General features: G+C 49.3%; 1 protein-coding gene across 5 annotated transcripts in view; it reads left to right on the top strand.

Moving 5' to 3' along the window:
• The window catches only part of SLC22A23 (solute carrier family 22 member 23), a 181,060-nt gene that overhangs the window by 153,868 nt on the left and 6,255 nt on the right, over window positions 1-20,937 (top strand). For 2 of the 5 annotated variants that reach the window (XM_047858395.1, XM_047858402.1), the window contains 4 exons: window positions 5,683-5,785; window positions 7,760-7,992; window positions 9,650-9,682; window positions 10,914-11,037. In XM_047858395.1, coding sequence (XP_047714351.1) covers window positions 5,683-5,785; window positions 7,760-7,992; window positions 9,650-9,682; window positions 10,914-11,037 — 493 coding nt within the window. Of the gene's footprint in view, window positions 1-5,682; window positions 5,786-7,759; window positions 7,993-9,649; window positions 9,683-10,913; window positions 11,038-17,829; window positions 17,952-20,937 lie in introns of those variants that run through there. The other 3 variants (XM_047858397.1, XR_007152115.1, XR_007152114.1) reach the window with 3 other exon arrangements.

Genomic DNA, 20,937 nt, shown 5'->3' on the forward strand with positions numbered 1-20,937 from the left:
GTTCCAGAATTATCCATGCCCTTTCCTCTTTTAAAGCCATCTTGGTTTATCTTTGAACATGTCAGCTTTCCCCAGCAGAGTTGATAGCCGAATTTAGGTAGATAAGCGGATGTGCCTCCTGAGTGTCATGGTCAGTGTCATTCCTGCAAACATTAGTGTCACAGAAAGCGACCAGGAACTGGCATCTGTCCTCACGTCCTAATTCCCAAGACGTTCAGCGTCCTCTCAAGAGTCCGAGTGCTGCTGGCCCCAGCTGTAGACTGCAGCCCACCGTGAGAAGACATCTTGGAGTCAGACCTGTGCTCAGCCCCTGGCAATAGTAACGGTAACACAGGCAGTCATTGGGCAGTGACTCTGCAGGCATGGGTGACACTCTCCACCGGCATTTGATTCTCACCAGAGTCTTAATGAGGTCAGTCGTCACATCATCCCTGCTTGACATATGGGGATGTGGGGCCCAGAGAAGCTAAGTGTTGGGGAGCACTGCTTCTTGCTGCTGATGTGGCTCCATGTGGAAGGAGCAAGCCCCGTGCGGGGAGTGGGTGTCCTCTGTCCTCATGCATCAGGCCCTCTCTGGGAAGCACCCCCCCGGAGAAGCCCACCTGGCCCAGCATTGCCGGATGGGAGGGTGAGTCCCAGCATGAGGCCCATGTGGGGCTGCCCCCTGCCCTTCTCAGTAATCAGGCTTGGAGTCTGCCCTCACTGCCCCCTCTGTCTTGTCCATCTGTTCGGAAACTGAGGTGAGAAGAGGGTCTGTGAATTACTCCTCAGAGTCCCCAGGTTAGGTAACTTGCCCAAAGCCACACCACTGGAGAGTGATGACACCAAGGTTGGCCCAGGCAGGCTGACCCCAGCGCTCTGATCCTAACCTGAGTGGTTACAGAAAATTTCTCCTCCGGGCTTTAGGCCGGCTGCAGTCACGTGCACAGAGAGGGAGTCGCAGAGGTCAGCACTGCTGGGTCACTTGTCAAAACTTTGGGTAGATTTTGAAGAGAGAGCTGTGTGAGGTGACTTCGCTAAGGTCCGTATAGTCGCTCTCATCTGCTTGCTTCTGAAGCACTTATCCAAATGGCCAAGTGCCATCATTTCTAAATCCACACCTGAGGACTGAGGGGCTGTGTGGGGGAGACAATGGGCGCCTTCTGAGAGTACCAAGGAAATGACTCCTTCTGAGCTTGGGCCTGGGCCTCAGAGCCACTGCCTTGGAGCTTTTAGTGCATGTGATTGACAATGGCTGTGATGGGGGTGGGGGACTGCTGTGCTGCTCTTCCTCTTCCTCCTCCTCCTCCTCCCACTCCTCCTCCTGCTGCTGCTCCTCCTTCTCCTGCCATTCCTCCTCCCCCTGCTCCTCCTCCTGCTGTTCTGCTCCTCCCCCTCCTCCTCCTGCTCCTCCTCCTCCCCCTGCTCCTCCTCCTGCTGTTCCTCCTCCTCCTGCTCCTCCCCCTCCTGCTGCTGCTCCTCCTTCTCCTGCCGTTCCTCCTCCCCCTGCTCTTCCTCCTCCCCCTGCTCTTCCTTCTCTTCCTCCTCCTCCCCCTGCTTCTCCTGCTCCTCCTTCTCCTGCTCCTCCTTCTCCTGCTGTTCCTCCTCCTGCTGTTCCTCCTCCTGCTGTTCCTCCTCCTCCTGCTACTGCTCCTCCTCCTGCTGCTGCTCCTCCTGCTGTTCCTCCTCCCCCTGCTCCTCCTCCTCTTTCTGCTCCAACTCCTGCTCCTCCTGCTGCTCCTCCCCCTCCTCCTGCTGCTCCTCCCCCTCCTGCTATTGCTGTTTCTTCTCCTTCTACATCTGCTTCTCCTCTTCCTGCTCTTCCTCCTCCCACTGCTCCTCCTGCTCCTCCTCCTGCTGCTCCAACTCCTGCTCCTCCCCCTCCTGTTATTACTGTTTCTTCTCCTGCTACATCTGCTTCTCCTGCTTCTGCTCCTCCTGATTCTGCTCCTCCTCCTCCCGTTCCTCCTCCCCTCTTCTTTCCCCTACTTCTCTTGTCTTCTCCTTTCTATAACTGTTGCTTTCCCAGTTTCACCCGTAATGCATTAACAGTGCACACAAGCATCAAAGCACAGCCAGTTAATCTCACACCCCCATCCAAACAAACACAGATTATCGTCTGTGTGTGCTGTCCCTGCATCTCTGAGCCTGGGCTTCGGTGTACTACCACCATCTTCTCCCTGTGCTATCCTCAAGAAGCACGGTTTGGCCCCTCGCCTGGATCTCTTACATACGTAGAGGTCATGTCTCCTTCTGCGTGTCTGCAAGGACACCTCTCCCTTCTACAGCTGTTTGGGGGGGAGCCAGGACAGTCTTGGTCAGCCAGAGCACTGGGCTAGGAAGGCTGCCTGCCCACCAAGGGCCACATGGGGCTTCATCTGCTTCCTTCATTTGGGCCTTGTAGGAGCATTGTCCCGCTTAATAGCTGAGAAACTGAGGCACAGAGCAGCTTTCCCAAGGAAGCTCAGCAAAGAGAATCAAAAGTGGGATTCTGCCAGGTCTCTCAGACTCCTTGCTGTATCCCAGGTTAGGTTGTGACCAAACATGCAGAGGAGAAGGGGCAGGGAAATACAGGGTGGAGTGGGAGCTGCTGGCTTGTCAAAACTAAATAAGCCCCACTTGGTTTTGTTTTGAAATTATTCTTTCTTTTTTTTTAATGTTTATTTTTGAGAGAGAGAGAGAGAGAGAGAGAGACAGAGGGTGAGTGGGGGAGGGGCAGAGAGAGAGGGAGACACAGAATCTGAAGCAGGCTCCAGCCTCTGAGTTGTCAGCATAGAGCCTGATGTGGGGCTTGAACCCACGATCCATGAGATCATGACCTGAGCTGAAGTCAGATACTTAACCGACTGAGCCACCCAGGCACCCCATTTTGAAATTTTTCTAATGGCTGTGAATCCAGAGGGTCAGAGAGCTTGGGAGGAGAGACAGGGAGAGGAAATGCTTTTATCAGTCATTTCCTTGGTGCTCAGAGTCTGATCAACTTGCACTTCCCCTTCTTACTCTCATATAGCCACGTTCAGGGACTTTAGGACATCCCTGATTTCTGTCTGATGACTACAGAGACAGAAAGGCCTCCTGTATTCAGTTACCTTAGGGTGTCTCAAAAGTCATCTGATGTTTCTCACAACTCAGAGATGGGGGATTTTTGTCCCAGAGAAACAGACCTAGTGCTGAGGAAGCTTTATGTTGTTATTCATAGGCTGGTAGGGTATGTAACAGAGACAACATGTCAATAGCTCCAGACAGGTTAATCTGATTCCATTTAGAATAATGCAGTTACCCCTGTAGACTACAGTCAGTTCTTTAGACCTTGGGCTCTACAGTTTAATCCTATAAAAAAGAAAAATTAAGTCACAATTGAAATTGCTGCAGTTTCTTTAAACATCTATTTCATATACAATAATGTATTAGCAGTTAGGTTTGGACCACATTACAAAAAGAGATTTTAACTTCTGTAAACATGCTAATAGACATTTAAATTTTCTTCTTGGATGACTTCCATGGTGAGCAAGTGTGGCTATTATAGTTGATTCCTGATGAGTTTTATAACCGTGAAGATACTAAGATCATTGGATCCCGCATTATCTGTTAACCGTAACATTGCCATGCTCTTTAAAAGTTTTTTAGTGTTTTAGCCATGGGGAAAGGATGTTTGTAAATCAGATTAGTCTGTTTTTGCAGAGGGGAAAATAAAGGTTCCGAAGAGCTTGGGAGTCGAGGGGGATCCATGGATAGACACCCAAAGTGCCAGCTGTTCTGGCTTTTGCACACACCTCAGGCTTTGCACCTAAAAGTGGGAAGGAAGAAAGGTCTGGGAACTCAAGTGGCATGGCATCCCTTCGACATCGAAAAGGTTTTTCCTTCTCCCTTCAATGCCCCAGCTGGTGACATTGATCCAAAAATTTTTTTGTTTAAGTAACTCCTAAAGCCTTATGGTTAAGCAACATATTTCCCTTCAAACTGGAACCAAGGAGGTGGAAGAGGCCCTAGGAAGTGCCAGAGAGCACATCAGTAGCAGTCCCCATGCACATGGCTGCTGCAGGGTCTGTCCCGAGGTAATTCTGTTTCCTCCAAGCACAGAAGCCCTGCCCTCATTAGATGGGGCCTTCCCACCCATACTACTTGGCTTTGTTTGTGTTTTTGTTTCTTTCAGTAAATGTATTTTGCAATAATTTTAGGTTTACAGAAAGGTTACAAAATTAGTACAGAATTTCTGAATATAGTCTCCCCATTGTTAACATAGTACCATAGGACCTTTGTCACAGTTGAGAAACTGCCATTGGTAGAGTAGTGTTAAGCAGACCCCAGCCTTCATCTGGATGTCGCCAGTGTCTCCATTAATGACTTCCTGTTCCGGGATCCCATCCAGGATCACACTTTGTTGTCATCTCCCCAGCCTCCTCTGGTCTGGGCCTCGTTTCTCATGCCCTTGACAGTCTTGAGCACGGGCCACCCAACCAATGGGTTAGGTCTCCTTTTTCTTGGTGAGCTCCTAAGTAGAGAGAATTACTCCCTGAGGACCTGCTGGGCTAGGAGAGCACGGAGGGGCCTTGGGGGCTGAATGTATGGCATTTCTGCTCACAGACACAAGGGCAGATCCTGAAGGCTGGGGCATTTCTGTGTTTTGACCCTCCCTGTTAAACTGCCAGGTTGACACCTGGGCTTCAGCAAATGTCAATGTGGCATTGGAGCACTAGTGGACTCTGTTCAGAATGGCTTTCAGAGCTAATTTGAGCCTCATGAGGAGTTCTGTCTAATAACTTTGTAGTTAGTCATATCACTCTGAGGCAGAACACTGTCTTGCTCAGCCCCCAAAGACCTTTGACTGTTAACTAAAACGTACATATACACATATGTGCATACACACATATATGCACTTCTGTGCATACGTGCTCATGCGTGTGTTTATTTCTCTTTCCAAAGAGATGCACACCCTTAGGGGCCGCATCAGAAGGAGCAGCTACAGCCACAGCCACTGTACTTCCCACCTGTGAAGTTAGGGAGCATATGAGCACGTGCTTCTCCTGATCTCTGAACAGTGGGTGAGGTGGACAGATCAGACTCCACACAGAAAAGAACTGCTTGTTTTAATACGACCTGAACCTGATTAGTGCCTCTGTAACCCAAAATGTCATTTGGGTTTGTTTGTTTTTTTTTTTTTACATGTTTTAAAATGTTTATTTTGAGAGAGAGCATGAGAGCATGAGCAGAGGAGGGGCAGAGAGAGAGAAGGAGAGAGAGAATCCCAAGCAGGCTCTGTGCTCTCAGTGCAGAGCCCAATGTGGAGCTCGATCCCAGTAACCATGAGATCATGACCTAAGCCTAAATCAGGAGTCAGACACTTAACCGACTGAGTCACCCAGGCACCCCTGTCATTAAGTTTGGTACTCAGGCAAAGTGGAGTGAGTCTACACTCATTGTTTATTTGTATGTACCCTGCCTCCCTCGCAAGAAAGGCTTTGCTGTGAAAAGGTACAGTTAGGGTGTGCCTCGGCTCCCTTCAGGCCCCGTGGGGAAATTTGAACGGCAAAGTCAGTGTTTCTGTGAATGCGTTTTCTATCCTGAGAGCCAGACCCTATCCTCTGGCTTAAAGGAAAAAAAAAAAAAAAAATGCCCCTTTTCATGATGCCCCAATTGAGGAACGCCTAGGAGGCTGCCTATCCAGGGTCTTGCCAACGGGTCACGGGTTCTCTTTGTCTGCAGAGCTGGAGAAGGAGCTCTCCCGGAGGCCCAAGAAGGTCTGCATCGTGAAAGTGGTGGGAACCCGGAACCTGTGGAAGAACATCGTGGTCCTGTGTGTGAACTCGTGAGTCACAAGAGGGACACGAGCAGGGTGGAGGTCAGGGAGAGGCTGGAGAAGAGAATGTCTGGAGGGGAGGCCGGCAGGGTCCTCCTTCTCCCACAGCTGCATCCTGAATTACAGCCACAACTCGAGGGCCTCGGGTCAGCCCAGGGCTTTGCGCTTGACCACGGGGCCCTGGATAAGTCTGATAAGCCCCAGGGTCCCTGTGTAGACCAAGAAGGTCTTTCCCATCTTGACTCACAGCTCAATAACCCTGCCCTTCCCTGACCACACAGAGTGGCCCTCACTCGGGGTCAGAGGTCACCTCAGGTGAGGGAGGATGTTAACTCTCATTTGATGTTAGAGACTATTGGAGGGCAGGGGGCAGGGTTTGCAGTCAATTTTGAAAGGCATCAGGACTCCTGTCCTGGAAAGAGAGAGACCCAGAGTCAGGGCTCTGTTCCTACCATTCCCCATGGCTATTTCTATCAAAGCCACTCCACTTCATCAGTTCTCGATGTTGGGGCTCCTCCTGTCACCCTTGTCCTACAGACAAGGACATGGAGGCCCTAGCCACTCCGTTGGTCAGGGCCCGAGCCCTCAGGCTTCAGCCTCCCTGCCCAGAGTCGGCTCCAGACATGACCACCGTGCTGCTGTCCAGTCTCAGGCAGATGCCGGCTAGGCTAATGGGACCATTACAAATGGAGTGCCTTTTCCAACTTTAGTTTGGAAAAAAAACACAAATTGTGACATAAGGGAGATGCCAAGTTTCTATTTTAATGCTTCTTGTTTGGGGAAAGGGGGATCAATCTCTCTGACCTTGTTATCTTAAAATTACCTGTTATGATCCAAAGACTTCCTTCTTCCCAGAACAAAAAGACGATTTCTCTGAGACCTCTGTAGGCCAAGAGACAGAGAAAGTCATCTGGGATCCCCAGAGATTAACCGAATCTCCCCAGTTGCAAGATTATAAAGCGACTGCCCCAGCAGGTCCTTTGCTGAGTATGTTCCAAGTGGAAATGAGTTCATTTGGCAAACAGCAGCTTCCCCTGTGGGGGCAAGGCTCTGCCGCAGTTGACCTTGATGCATCCTCACAGTTTGATGAAAGCACTTTGATTTCCCCAAAGCACGGAAGTGGGGGTTGGGAGAGAAGGACATTTGTCACTCTGGGGTGGGTGCCGAGCGCTGATGTAACAGATGTGCTCCCGCAGCACTGCCCATGCCCTGAACATGCACTTGCAGCCTCCCAGGTGCATGCGTGCATTCGTACCCCCCGTCTCCCCAAGTGGACATCTGTCTCCAGCGGGTGGGACACACATTTCCCAGCAGGTTTATACGAGCCTCTGGAGGCGATAGAGAGGCTTGACCCAGGGCAAAGGGAGGGAAATGATGATAAATTAAGAACTGAAACAAAGTCTCTAAAACCAGGTGTCTTCATTTGGCCTGGCTTCCTGCTGGCTTCCCCAGGGTGTGTTTGTCAATAGCAGCAGGAATGGGTTAAGCAGGTAGTTCTCTGGGTGGATCCCCAAGTTTCCAGAACCCTGAGCACTGAAGGAAAAGTCAGAGGTCCAGATAGGCAGTATGTCTAGTAACCTTCTGCAAGCTGCTTACCCTCTTTAAGCCTTTTTTCCCATCTGTAAAATGGGTCTGACAGCAGCTCTTACGGTGCTGACATGGGATTAAGTGAGTTGACGAATGGGAGCGCTTTGTCTTACATGTTGGATCCATTTGATGGTGTTTGAACAGAATGTCTCACCGCTTTCATGCTCACACTCTCTGCTAAAGTGATGGTGAGGAGAGTGATCAGGCACCCCCATGAGAGGGCTGCTGCTGTCCTTTCTCTGAAGTCTCTTTGCATTGCACCCCATCAGACATGCGGTCGTGGTAACAGCATGTTCTCTGCGATGTGTTGAGCTGCATGTCTGTTTCCTGGTCACTGAGCCCTCCTGTCCTTGTACGCCTGCACACCGCCCCCCTCGGCGTGTGCGTCTCCCACAGGCTGACGGGGTACGGGATCCACCACTGCTTTGCAAGGAGCATGATGGGCCACGAGGTGAAGGTGCCGCTCCTCGAGAACTTCTATGCCGACTACTACACCGTGGCCAGCATCGCCCTGGCGTCCTGCCTGGCTATGTGCGTGGTGGTCAGGTTCCTGGGGCGCAGGGGAGGGCTGCTGCTCTTCATGATCCTCACCGCCCTGGCCTCGCTCCTGCAGCTTGGGCTGCTCAACTGTGAGTGGGGGTTGGGTGTGCGGATGGGCCACGGGGGCAGAGCCTGGGGGAGGGGAGCTGGCCTGTGACCAAAGGGTGTTCAGCAGAGCTGGGGGAGACTTTAGGAAGTTTTCTGTGACCCAAGCTATTATTCCAAAGCCAACAGCTTGAGGGAAGTACCTTGGGAAGGACATATTTTAACTGGAATATCCATGGTGACTGTCCCTGAGTGCACTGTGCCTTTCCCCCTCCTGCCCCAGCCCAGCCCCCGGGCTGCCACTTGGAGCCTTCCTTCCTGGGTTCACCACGATTCCCTGCACGTGAGGCCTTCCCAGTCCTGGTGGACATGACTTCACTGACGGCCAGACTGTTTCTTTGTGACACATCACATGACCAGAAGAACAAAGCACTCTTTCATGGGAAACAAGGGGGACATTTGGACACCCCTGCATCGGGACACTGCTTGTCAGCAGATGTTCCCAAGTTTACCAGCTTGCGTTTGGGCCAAAGAATTCCTCAGTAAATGTTAAAAATAATTCAAATGAAAAAGAGGGAATCCATGTAGCGCCTCCAGCTGTGGGAGGCATACTTGGTACAGCTCCTCATGCATGGAAAAGGCACCAGGCATCTCTCTCTGACCTGCCCAGAGCGAGACACAAAAGAGCCGGGCAGCCGAGCCTGCTCTGAGCAGGCGCAGTCCTCCTGGGACAGGCTGGGACACTGCAGGAAACAGATGCCACCGGTCATCCCCCAGCTTCACAAGGAGAGCCAGGAATCAGACTCACGACTGTCCAGGTGCAGTGGGGCTTCGGGGAAGACAGCCTTCACGTCATCCACGGTGCGAGAGTCTGTATCCAGAACAGAAAGAAAAACTCCACACTTTCTCAACCTCATTGTGCAAACCAGATTAAAGAGCAGCTACTTGCAAACCCAGGAGCCCTTTCTCTAATTTGGTCACATCCTCATGCACTCCGTATCTTGATGGGAGACTGATCTTATTGTCAGCTGTGACCAATAAGGAAATGGAGAAGTGGCAACTGGCTCCTGACCATCCCATCCCCTTATGCAAGCTCATGAGCTTTGGGTGACAGCAGCAGCCCCTGGGAGTGTCACAGAGGCCCTTTTTGTCCCTGAGCAGGAATGTCCCAGGCACTCCTTGCACACAAGTAACTATGAGTATCAGGACTCAGAGCTCGCAGAAATGCTGCCTGATGGGTCTGCCCCCGCAGAACTTGCTGCTTCCTTGAGCACAGACCAGCAATGACTCTGGGATAATTTTTTTCACAATGAAGTTAACCCTTTGGCTTGAGGACTAGAAGGTGTGCTAGAGTCTCTGTTCTGAAGAGTTCCATTTTCTCCCCACACTTGGAGGGCAGAACGGTTTTAGCCCTCTCCCCTCCAAACAAAACGAGTTTTGTTTAGTCAGGTGCTAATCCCAGGGTCCGGGGACTCTGTTAGCCCCAGGTCTCCATGTCCCTCTAGCACTTGGCCCCTCCATGGGTGTTGGTTCTGCTCCCCAAGTGGGCCTGGCGGGCTGGCAGTGGGGCCAACCCAGACGTGGAGGGGAGTTGGCTTAGAAACTGGTCCCATGGAAAAGCACAGTGACAGCTTTGTACCTAACATGCTTTCTCTCTCCCCTCTTTACCCACCTTCTTCACCCTCGTCTGCATGGGCCCAGTGATTGGGAAATACAGCCAGCATCCAGACTCAGGTGAGCCCCAAATGCCTGTGCTGTGCACATCACCATTTTTTATTGCACCCAAATATGCGTTTTCATAAAGACTCACAGACCTGTGGTTTCCCTTCCCTCTCTCTTTCTCCTCCTCTCTTCCTACCCTTCAAGAGTTGCAGCTGAAGTTGGCCGTAGGTTGGACACTATAAGCATACATTTGTATTCTCTACTCCCTCTTGCCTCTAGAAAGAGCACCTCGTTTCCCCGTTTGCGCCCGGCTTGCACGCATGGCCTCACGTCTTCCGCCGGCATGGGCGGTCAGCACAGGGCACCCTGGTGCCGACGCAGTGCCGCGGGCTATCTTTCGGACAGTGCCTGGGTGACATCAGAGAACCCCAGGGAGCATTGGAGGCCTGGCTGACTGTGCTGCCTGGGGAAGCTGCTATCCCCCTTTGTGAATCGTGAAAGCTCGCTGCTCTTGGCCATGGGGATGGCAGAGTTGGTGTCCCGCATCTTGCTGGTCACACACGCCTGGCCTGACCCGAGCCCATGCTGCCAGGGCTTTCTGCAGCGGGCTCCCTGAGTTCATAATGCAGCCTTGCAGGGAACTGAGCTGTGCCCCACGTGTATGACCCCAACAGCATGCCAATACCCTGTGCTAGATGATGCGTGGGTGTGTGGTCAGACTCTGGTGCCATTTGCAAATGCCTGGATGGGTTAAGTCTGACCCTCTGGGCTGTAAATTCTTCTGTTTGGGCTATTTGAGTTTTTATTCCCTTAAATCCAGCCTAGTAAACCCTGTCCTGTGTACTGGACGGGTCAGCCCTGAGGCCGGAATAGCAGAGACCTTCCTTCTCTGAAAGCTGGGATAGAAGGGGTGTTGCTAGAGCACCAGGGAGACCAGCCTTCCCCTCTTTACCCACCTTCCTTCCTGCCAGGCCCGGCTTGTGGCCTAAGGAACTCTGGCAGAGTCCGCGTGAGCTCTAGCATTCGAGGCCCACAGGAAATCACGGGAACCCCAACAAAGTCTCCACCAAGAGGGTCTGACCTCTTACACCTGACGTGCTCCTCGGTCTCCAGAGGGAACTGAGTGCCCTAGTCTGCACTTCTACTGGGGAAGGAGGAAGACCCTTCCTGTGGTCCCAGGCCTTCCTCCCACCCCTGTCCCACTGCTGTCTCTGCACCCCTCCCCCACCCCCTGCCTGCCATGCCAGCCTCCTTTTCCCTTCCCTCCTGCCCGCCTCACTGTCTCCCTCTGATTCTCCTTCAGGTATGAGTGATAGTGTCAAGGACAAATTCTCCATCACGTTTTCCATCGTGGGCATGTTCGCCTCCCACGCGGTGGGAAGCCTCAGCGTGTTCTTCTGTGCAGAGATCACCCCCACAGTAATCAGGTACGTAATGGGAGGTGCCCCCCCAGGGCATCTTCTTCCTAGGACTCAGGAGAGGGCGGGAGGTTTAGCAAGGCTTGTGTGGAACGAACCAGCAACAGCTTTGTCCCACCCTGGCCTCCGGATGAGGGCGTGGCTTGTGTGCTGGGCCTGTCAGGGCTTTGGATGGGGAAATTTGCCCTGACTCTGAGGCAACCGAGAGTCAGCCGAGAACTTGACCCTGGGGTCCATCCAGGCAAGGAGCCTGAGGAATAGGGAGCAGGGACCTTTTCAGGGTATAGGAAGCTCGTGCTTAGCTACTTTTGTTTTAGTTCACAAGGTAAGGTTTGATCCTTTCTCGTGCTATGCCCACATAGTGGTACATGGATGCTCCATGATGCTATTAAGATCACAGCATAATAAAAGGGTTTCCCTTCATTTAAAAGGGCATCACTAAACTACAGAGTCATGTCATTTTCCTGGTAATTACTGTTTGTGACTTATGGAAGAGCTCATCTTGATTTACATCACACTGAACTTTGCATGGGAATATCATTAGCATGTTTAACACACATGCTTTTTAAAAAATATAAATTGTGAATAAATCAGGCAGTTACTCAGCCATGAATTAAAATGCAGAAGTCAGCTTGATGCCACCCATCCACCCTTACTTGCCCACATGAGCAAACAAGTGGAGCCCAGTACAGTTCAAGGCAGGACTTGTGCAGACTAATCATTTTAGCCCCTCGGGTGCTGCATGGGGCTCTGGGAGCAGACAGGCAGGTTCATGGACTTTCTTCCTACATTTCCACGAGTCATGCTGACCAGAGAAATTTCACATGACCTCATTTTGCTTCATTCTCCTGGATTATTACAATACATGCCAAGGAACTGTATATTTAAGAAAAAAAGCAATTAAATGCCAAGTAATTCATCCTGTTCCAACCCTCTGCTAAGCCAAAGTGAAGAGCCTAAAGCTTATTTCATGCTAGAGGTTGCAAAATGCCTTAGGCGGACAGCATCTCCCTCAGTGTCCTTTCTGTACCTAAATTCCCTTACTTTACGAAAGAATGCAGCAAAGAGGGTTCTTTCATTAGTGCCCAAGTCAAGGTTGGACCTTCTGGCTTTCCAGCTGGCCTCCCCGCAGATTTGTGTGATTATGTATCGTTCTCTGGGAGCGGCCAGCTACCCCTGAACTCTGGGAGTTGATAGACCTCATTAGTCATTGTTAGATTTTGCTTAACAAGCTAAACTGAAGGAAATATAGTATCCTTTTCCTCTTTGATGCAAACCTGGAAAGATTATTTGGGAATACAAATTCAACAACTATGTTCTTAGATTCGGCTTGCCAAGATGACAAACTGGAAAAAATATTTGACCTTTGGTGATGTTTTTGTACTTGCCGAGGATGAAAGGAAATCAAGTACAAAGGGGGTCTCAGGCCAGGAGGGAAGAGTTGCTGGTGTCACTCTCTTACCCTTCCCTTCAGAGTCTCTTTCTTGCAAATACACTCGGACAATTCCCATGGAGTCCCTGGACAATAATTGGCCTCCCTCCCCTCCCCCCACTTTACAAAGATAAATCCAAGATAAACTAGGATGAGCTGCTTGGGGTGTGTGAGCTTCGTTTTTGTTTTTTTCTTTTTCTTTTTCTTTTTCTCATTGAAGTGTCATTGACATCCAGTGTTATATTAGCTTCATTTTTCTTCATACTAAACTAACCTTTTTTTACAAGGCTGTTATTAAAAACGTACCTTCTGAACCAGGACAGTAGCCAAGGTTAAGATGCCAGGATTAACTAACTAGAAGCAAATAGAAGGATAATAACTTTTTTTGAACAAACACTTGTGGAAATCCATTGTCCAAGAATGACGGAGACTCAGGGCACCTCTTGCTTTTTTGGCTCAGGTCACAATCTCCGGGCCTTGGGATCAATCCCCACCTTGGGCTCCATGCTGAGCATGGAGCCTGCTTAAGATTCTCTCTCTCTCCCTCTGCCCTTCTCCCCCACTCAAGAAGTCTCTCTTTCATTCCCTCTAAAATAATTTTTTTTCGTTTTAAATTAAAAAAAAAATTGACAGACACTCACTAGAATCTAATGAACTGATTAATACCATTGTTTCATGAGACTCCATCCAGACTTTATGTTACAGAGAAGCACTTCCCTCCGACCCAAGCGTGGTCCACATGCTGTTCATTTATCATCAGCTGATGCAACAAGTTCTTGGAGTCTCTTCCAAAGGCTTCAGGAGTTACGTGCCTCTGCAGGCAGACAGGGACAAGAGAGAGAGAGAGAGAGAGACAGAGAGAGAGGGAGAACGAGAGGGAGAGCAAGCGAGAGAGGGGAAGACCTGTCTGCAGCACCCTCTCCCCTTTGGCTTGGTGAGAAGTGGCCAGGGGCCCTGGTTGGTCTACAAGCAGTTGGTGGCTTTTTTGTGCAAGATCATCTTTTCCATGCAGTGTCCATCTGGAAGCTGCAGGTGGGAGCCCCTGAGGCCTTTGCTGTCTTGCTCACCCCTCACAAAAGGGATCAGTTAATAGAGGAGGCAGGCACTGGTGATAACAGGCCCATTTCATTTTCCAACAATTCCACACAGATTCCTCAGAGCCCCTGGGCCTTGGCTGTTAATTCTCTGTTCTGTCTGAGCTTACCTAATCCTTCCTGGTGTCTTCTCCTGCTTTCCTCCCCTCTAGGCTATCTCACCCCTTTCTTCTTTCTTGGAACTTGCCTTCTCGGAGACCTTCCTTCTGAGTAACTCCTCCCTATGCCCACGTCAGGACTAAGAACCTGGGCCCTGATGTCTTTCTCTCTAAAATGCCTCAAGGACAGAGATGGCCTATGTATAATGTGACATCTGGAGTCTGTTTAACCTTTCTAAAGATTTGTGTCTTACATAATCTACATACATACATATATTACAAATGCTGAGGACCAAGGAGCCAAGGCACACTGGCTAGTTCAAGAGCAGGGTGAGAACAACCAAAGTGCAGAGGATGTGGCCTAGAGCCTCAGACTCGCATCTCCAGCACAAGGAAGGAGTGACATGGAGCTGTGTGTGATCCCAAGGGCTGCTTTTCTGGGTGGCCTTAGGCAAGTCCCTCTGCCAGCCTTCATTCATCTCTTTTGCCCTAACATGAAACTCGTTATGACTGCCTTATTATTTGGCGGGGATGCTGAGGGGAAAAAGGATATATAGAAAGGATCCAGCCTCAGCAGATGACAGTTGATATTATTAGTTATTCCTACCTGAATGTTGTTGGCAGTTATATTTATTTCTGTAAGAATTGGCACAAATTTTTGTTTATCCTTGACTTACAGAAATAGAGTAAAGACAAACTAAGTAATATAAAAGAGGAAGTGAAAACTGGGAGGTTTGTTCTGTTTAAATGCAAGACGCTGGGATTCCAGTGTTTAAAAGCATAATTTCAAAATTCTAGAACTCTTAATTTAAGCTTGCTACTTCTAACAGTCGGCCTGTGTATTAGTCTTTATATCTTTAATTTAGATACTATCACTAGTAAAATAAAAGCCAGTGGATATTAAAATTTTTCTGCTTCTAAAGCATGGGGAGGCAAAATTTGCCCCCTGGTTCTCTTTTAACTGTAAATTGAGGTGGCCGCCTGCTGTGATATTTAAACATGGGCATATGCTGCCCTCTAGTGCCAATCTAAAGAAAAGCAAAAAATGCACAGAGTCAGCATTTAGAAGAGGAAAATTAACGTAATGTTAATAATGACCGCATTCTCTAAACTGAGATTTCAGAAAAACAACACCAAGCCAAAAATGGTATACCAAATTCTTCCAAAAGCGTCCCTCACCTTCCTGTGTAATTTCAAAGTATCCTTGATAGAAAACCAAATAGCAAATTGCTTTCATGGAAAAAATATATAAAGATATACTGCATATTATATATGCACATGGACTGTACCTTATATACACACACATATGTAGATACTTTTCTTAAATGAGCTGTCTAATCCTACCATAAATCAAATGTATATGGCAGGATTTATTAACATTAATATTACATATTTTTATATTATGAAGTAAGACTTTCATCCCATGCCAACTTCTCTAACGGTGAATCTGTGAACCCCCTTCCTTGTGGGCCTGTGTCCTCTACCCTCCTGTATATTAACTCACGTGTGGACTTCATTTGCACTAAGCAAGTTAAGTCTCTCTCACTGCTAGTCAGTGTCGTCCACACTTAACGACAAGAAGGTCAGGCAGAAACCCAGAAGGTTTCAGAGAAAATGATGTCTCACTGGTATTAACAGCCCCAAGGAAACACACCCATTACCCCCAGCATCCAGTATGTCCCTTGCAGCATCCTGTGGCTTCCAGAGTGGCCAGAATTATCAAAAAGACTGAGTGGCTATTTTGGGTGTTCATATTATCCATCTTACAGATGGTTTTACTCACATCACCCTTCATAATGGCTGTCTATATTTAACCTACCCCATTCATTTGGGTGAGCTGACCTTCCTACCTAGGAAGCCAGTATAGTCCACAAGCATCCAATATTTATTAGGCATAAATAATACGTGCCAGTTGGTATTCTAGAAAATAATCCTTGCCCTTGACAAGCTCATAGACTAAATGAAGATGGTGGGAATATGAGGAAATACTAACAAAAAGGTACAGAGTGTCTTTAAAAAGTGGTCTGGGACTCTGCCTGGGAAGGAGGTTGATATCTGGGAGATCCTCCCTCTCCAAAATATTGCTATTCCTTATTTGTGTCCCCTTGTTGGCCCAGTAGCACAATGGTGTGACTATTCCTACAGTACATCTGGTCTCTCTCCCTTGGTGAAAGGCTTTCTTTTTTTTTTTTTTTTTTTTTTTTTTTTTTTTTTTTTTTTAATGTCTGTTTATTTTTGAGAAATGGAGAGAAAGAGAAACCAGGGGAGGGACAAAGAGAGGAGAGACAGAGGATCCAAAGCAGGCTCTGTGCTGACAACAGAGAGCCAGATGTGGGGTTCAAACTCACAAACCCACAAACCGTGAGATCATGACCTGAGCCAAAGTTGGATACTTAGCCAACAGAGCCACCCAGGTGCCTCTGGTGGTGGAAGAGTTTCTAACTGGTGACACATCACAGCCTGGTGAGAGCTGGCTGTCTATTTTCTTCCATAGCTAAGGCTAGGAAATTCCATCACTCACTGAGTGTATTAGTTATCAATTGCTGTGTAACAAATTACCCCCCAGAACTTAGTGGCTTAAAACAGCACAGGCTTGCTGTCTCACAGTTTCTGTGGGCAGGAGTCAGCAAGGCCTAGCTGTGTCCTCTGCTTCAGGATCTCCCACAGGCTGCAGTGGACCAGAGTAGGATCAGTCTTCAAGCTCATTCAGTAATGGGTAGATCTCTTAGTCTGTTGGGTCTGCTAGAACAGAATACCACAGACTGAGTGGCTTATAAACAACAGTAATTTATTTCTTACAGTTTTAGAGGCTGGAAGTCCAAGATCAAGGTGTCAGCAGATTTGGTGTTTAGTCTGATTCCTGGTTCATTGATGGCCATCTTCCCCCTGTGTCCTCACCTGGGAGAGGGATGAGGGAGCTCTCTGGGGGCCCCTTTTCTAAGGGCACTAATACCATTCATGAGTGCCCCACCCTCATGACCTAATCAGCTCCCAAAGGCCCCCTCCTAATACCATCACAATGGGGGTTAGGAATTGGGGGGTATAGACATTCAGACCATAACAGCAGGATCCAGTTCCTCTCTGGCTATTGGACCAAGAGCCTCAGTTCTCTGCTGGCTGGAGGTCACCTTAGCCTTGCTGCCTGGAGTGTAGCAGCATAATAGCTTGTTTCATCAAAGCCAGCAAGAGAATCTACTAGAAGTAAGTCTTTCATAACCTAATCACAGAAGGAACATCTCATTACCTTTGCCATATTTTACTGGTGAAAAGTTACTGGGTCCAGCTCACACTCAAGGTACAAGGGTATCAATGCTTGGGAGGTGCGAATCATTGGAGCCACTTTAGAAATCTGACTGGCATGCAGAGGGATACCAAACTGAGTTCACCTTGTTCCTGCCCCTGAAAACCACTAATGTCTATTAGAGACACAGACACAAACACAAAGGAGTCTTTGGGCTCTGTAAGGTGCACCGAGGGGAGGGAGGACGGGGCAGCTGGGCCAGAGCACTTTTTCGGCTTGGTCATTCTGTGCTCTGGAAACTGCCAGGACTGTGATTTGCAGAGAGACGGTGGCCCAGGAGGAGGGATGTGTGTATCCGAAGGAGAGGCAGGAGGGAGCGAGTGTTCATTCCGAAGGAGCAGGGAGCCTGGGCAGGGGTCCCTGGGAGGAAGAGGGTGGGTGGGTTTGAGGCAGCTTCAAGAGGCGTCCTTTGCAGGGTGTGGGTGGGAGGCCAGGGGGAGAAGGACGAGGAAGGACCAAAGTGGCACCGGCATCCTCTGCCACCTGTGGGTCTCTCATCCCTGGAGGCTCCGGTGGACCCATGAGAAGAGCTCATGCTGTCTTCATCCAATCAGTTCTTGAACTTGCTCAGCCCCAGCTGGGCCCCTGCCGTCAGGCTTCTCCCCAGCACTTGCGGGACAGACACCACTACCCGAGACCAACCCACCGATCTCCCGCTCTTCCCTTCACTTCCTGCTCTGTGTCACTTGTTGAATATTAACGCAGCAAGAAAGAAGTTAGAAATACACCAATATTTCTGCTTTGTGAGGAGAAGGGAGAAGGAGCTTAGACAGCTGGGAATCAAAACAGCCAACGTGTACTCAGCACGTCCTGTCCCAGCAGTAGGGACACAGTGCCCCGGCTTTGCTGATGCATGACTTCTTGTCCCCGTTTCAGATCCTCCCTGAGGCTCACAGAGGTGAGGCTGCTCATGACAGAGCCAGAATTCTTACCCGGGCCCACCGGCTCCCAACCTGTGCTCTTAAATCAGTGCATCTCCAGCCTGGGGAGCAAGAAAGGTCTGTTCGGCAGCTGCTCTGGCCTGGCCTGTGCATGTGGGCCAGGCGGCTGCCCGTTTTCACAACCTCTACCTGAAGAAACCCCAGTGAGCCTCTCTGTGCCAGGCCCAGGGACCGCAGGGGACGAGACTTGTCTCCTTCCAGAACAATGGATGGGGAGACCATTTCCAGCTGGGGAACCAGCAGAACTGAGCAGAGCAGAGGCGAGAGCCTCACAGAGGGAGTGGGGTCGGGGGAGCCAAGGAGTTCAGGGATTGGGGTGCAGGGCCAGGGGTCAGCCAGAGGCCAGCGAGCGTATTCTAGAAAAGGCACTTGTCAGCAGTGAGGAAAGAACCCGAGGGAATAGGAGGACACAAGATATGCCAGTTAGGGGGGTGTGACCCAGACAGGCTGAACTTGGCCATGGGGCTTGGCCATGGGTTGGACAGAAGAGGCTGGGAAAGGGAACAGACTCCCAGGCTCCGGCTCTGTCCTGGGGGCCGTGTGCTTGGTGAGCCAGCAAGGGGTGTCACCCCACCCCCACCTTGGCCTCAGCACAAGGGACATGAGGAAACCCCTCCCGCGTGTAAAGGTACAAGACCGCTGCTCATTTGGGGCTGAGAGAAGGGAAGGGAGAAGTGTCTTCTCTTGTTATGAAACATGACAAAATGGGGAAGGGAGACTCACCCACTGTCCCACCCAAGCACAGGATTGTCATTGTTCTGTTCCATTCTTTGTTAACGTGTTTCTTTACATTTCTTTTTCTCTTTTTAAAAAAATTTTTTAACATTTATTTATTTTTGAGAAAGAGAGAGACAGAGTGCAAGCAGGGAAGGGGCAGAGAGAGGAGAGGGGGACACAGAACCCGAAGCGGGCTCAGTGCTGACAGCAGATAGCCCAATGCAGGGCTGGAAACCATGAACCCTGAGATCATGACCTGAGCCAAAGTCAGATGCTTAACCAACTGAGCCACCCAGGTGCCCCAAAAAGTGTTTCTTTTCTGTGCTCCTTCCTGTCTTGGCCGTAGAGTTCTGATATGTCTGCTTTAAGGTGGCACTTAGGTACAACTGTCAACCTGGAGAGCCCCAAGGCACCTGCCCTCCCTGTCGGAGTCCCCCTTGTTCCTGTCACTCCTGCGCATCCAAGACTGGCCAACAGGACAGCAGGAGCTCGCCCCACTCACTGTTGACAGCAAAGGCTCCAGGGAGAAGGAACCGGCTGCTCAGCCACCCAAGCCTGAGCAGGGGTGACAGAGAGGGGCAGCCACTGGAAGCTTTGGGGGTTTGTGTCTGCAGGAGGACCCAGTCCCCACAGCTGGAATAATTTGGGGTGTTTTTAACAGCTTTATTGAGGTATAATTTACATACCATATAATCTGTCCATTTTAAATCTACAATTCAATGATCTTAGTGCAGTCGCCACCATAAACCCAGTTATAGAACATTTCCATCACCTCCAAAAGTTGTCTCCTGGCCCTTTGCAGTCCGTCTCTGTCCCCACTCCCAGCCCCAGACAATCACTCATCTTTCTGTCTTGCAGATTTGCACCCCCCTTGCCTTTTCTGGTATTTCATAAATGGACGGTATTTCATATAAATGGAATCATACAATCAGTATATTTTTGAAACTCACCCATGAGCACCTGTTGCACCTCACCCCCTTTCTTCCTGTGGAATACTGTTCCGTTGTGCATGGCGTGCCTTTTTTTGTTTATCCAGGCACCTGTGGACGGACATCGGGATTCTTTCTGGTTTTTGGCTATGATGAATAATGCCGCGGCGAACCTTCGCTTCTAGGTTTTTGGGTGGTCTATGTTTTCATGTCTCATAAGAGTGGAATTGCTGGGTCATACAAAAGTTTATATTTAATTTTTTCACCAACTGCCAAACTTTTCCACAGCCACCACCCTCCTTCCTCGCAGTAGGGTTTGTGGGTCTCATCCTCTCCTCAGCCTTGCCAACACAGGTTACTCTCTGCCTTTGAGATTCCTGCCGTCCTAGTGCATGTCGGTGAGGTGGTGTCTCATTGGGGTGGGGATATCCATGTCTCTAATGGCCAGGGATACCATACACCTGCTTGTGTGCTCCAGGTGTTTTATAGTTTGCACAGTTTCTCTGGAGAAATGTCTGTTCAGATCTGTGCCTCATTTATTACATTGGGTGTCTTCACACTAACGGTTCTTTATATATTCTGGATACAAGTCCTTTATCAGACATGCTCAGTAACCGTGTTCTCCCAGGCCGTGGCTTCCATTTTCATTTTCTTGAGAGTGTCTCTTGAAGGGCAGAAGTTTTTTATTGTGATGAAGTCCTATTGATCATTTTCTCTTCTAGATCCTGCTTCTGATTTCACATGTAATCTTTGCCGCATCTAAGATCACAACAAGCTTCCCTTATATTTTCTTCTTAAAATTGTTGTAGGGTTGGGGCACCTGGGTGGCTCAGTCGGTTAAGCGTCCGACCTCAGCTCAGGTCATGATCTCACAGTTTGTGGGCTCGAGCCCTGCATCAGGCTCTGTGCTGACAGCTCAGAGCCTGGATCCTGCTTCCAATTCTGTGTCTCCCTCTCTCTCTGACCCTCCCCTGCTCATACTGTCTATCTCTGTCTCAAAAATAAACATTAAAAAAAAGTGTTCTAGGGTTAGCGCTTATACTCGAGTCCTCAAATCCATTCTTTGTTAACTTTTATGCGTGATATTACATAAACGCCCAACTTTGTTCTTTTGCATGTGGATTTCCAGTTGTCCCAGAACCATTGTTGAAAAGACTCTCCTTTCTCCATTGAATTTGCCTTTGTCAAAAATCGGTTGACTGTAAATGTAAGAGTTTTTTCTTCTGAACTCTCAGTTGTTCCATTGATCTATCGACACACCAGTATAATACCACACTGCCTTTATTACTAGAGCTTTATCCTAAGTCCTAAAATTGGGAAGGTAAGCCCTTGAATTTTGTTACGTTTCAAAATCATTTTGGTTCTTCTGGGTCCTTTACATTCCCATATAAATCTTG

This window comes from Prionailurus viverrinus, chromosome B2, assembly GCF_022837055.1.
Source record: "Prionailurus viverrinus isolate Anna chromosome B2, UM_Priviv_1.0, whole genome shotgun sequence".
NCBI classification, from domain to species: Eukaryota; Metazoa; Chordata; class Mammalia; order Carnivora; family Felidae; genus Prionailurus; species Prionailurus viverrinus.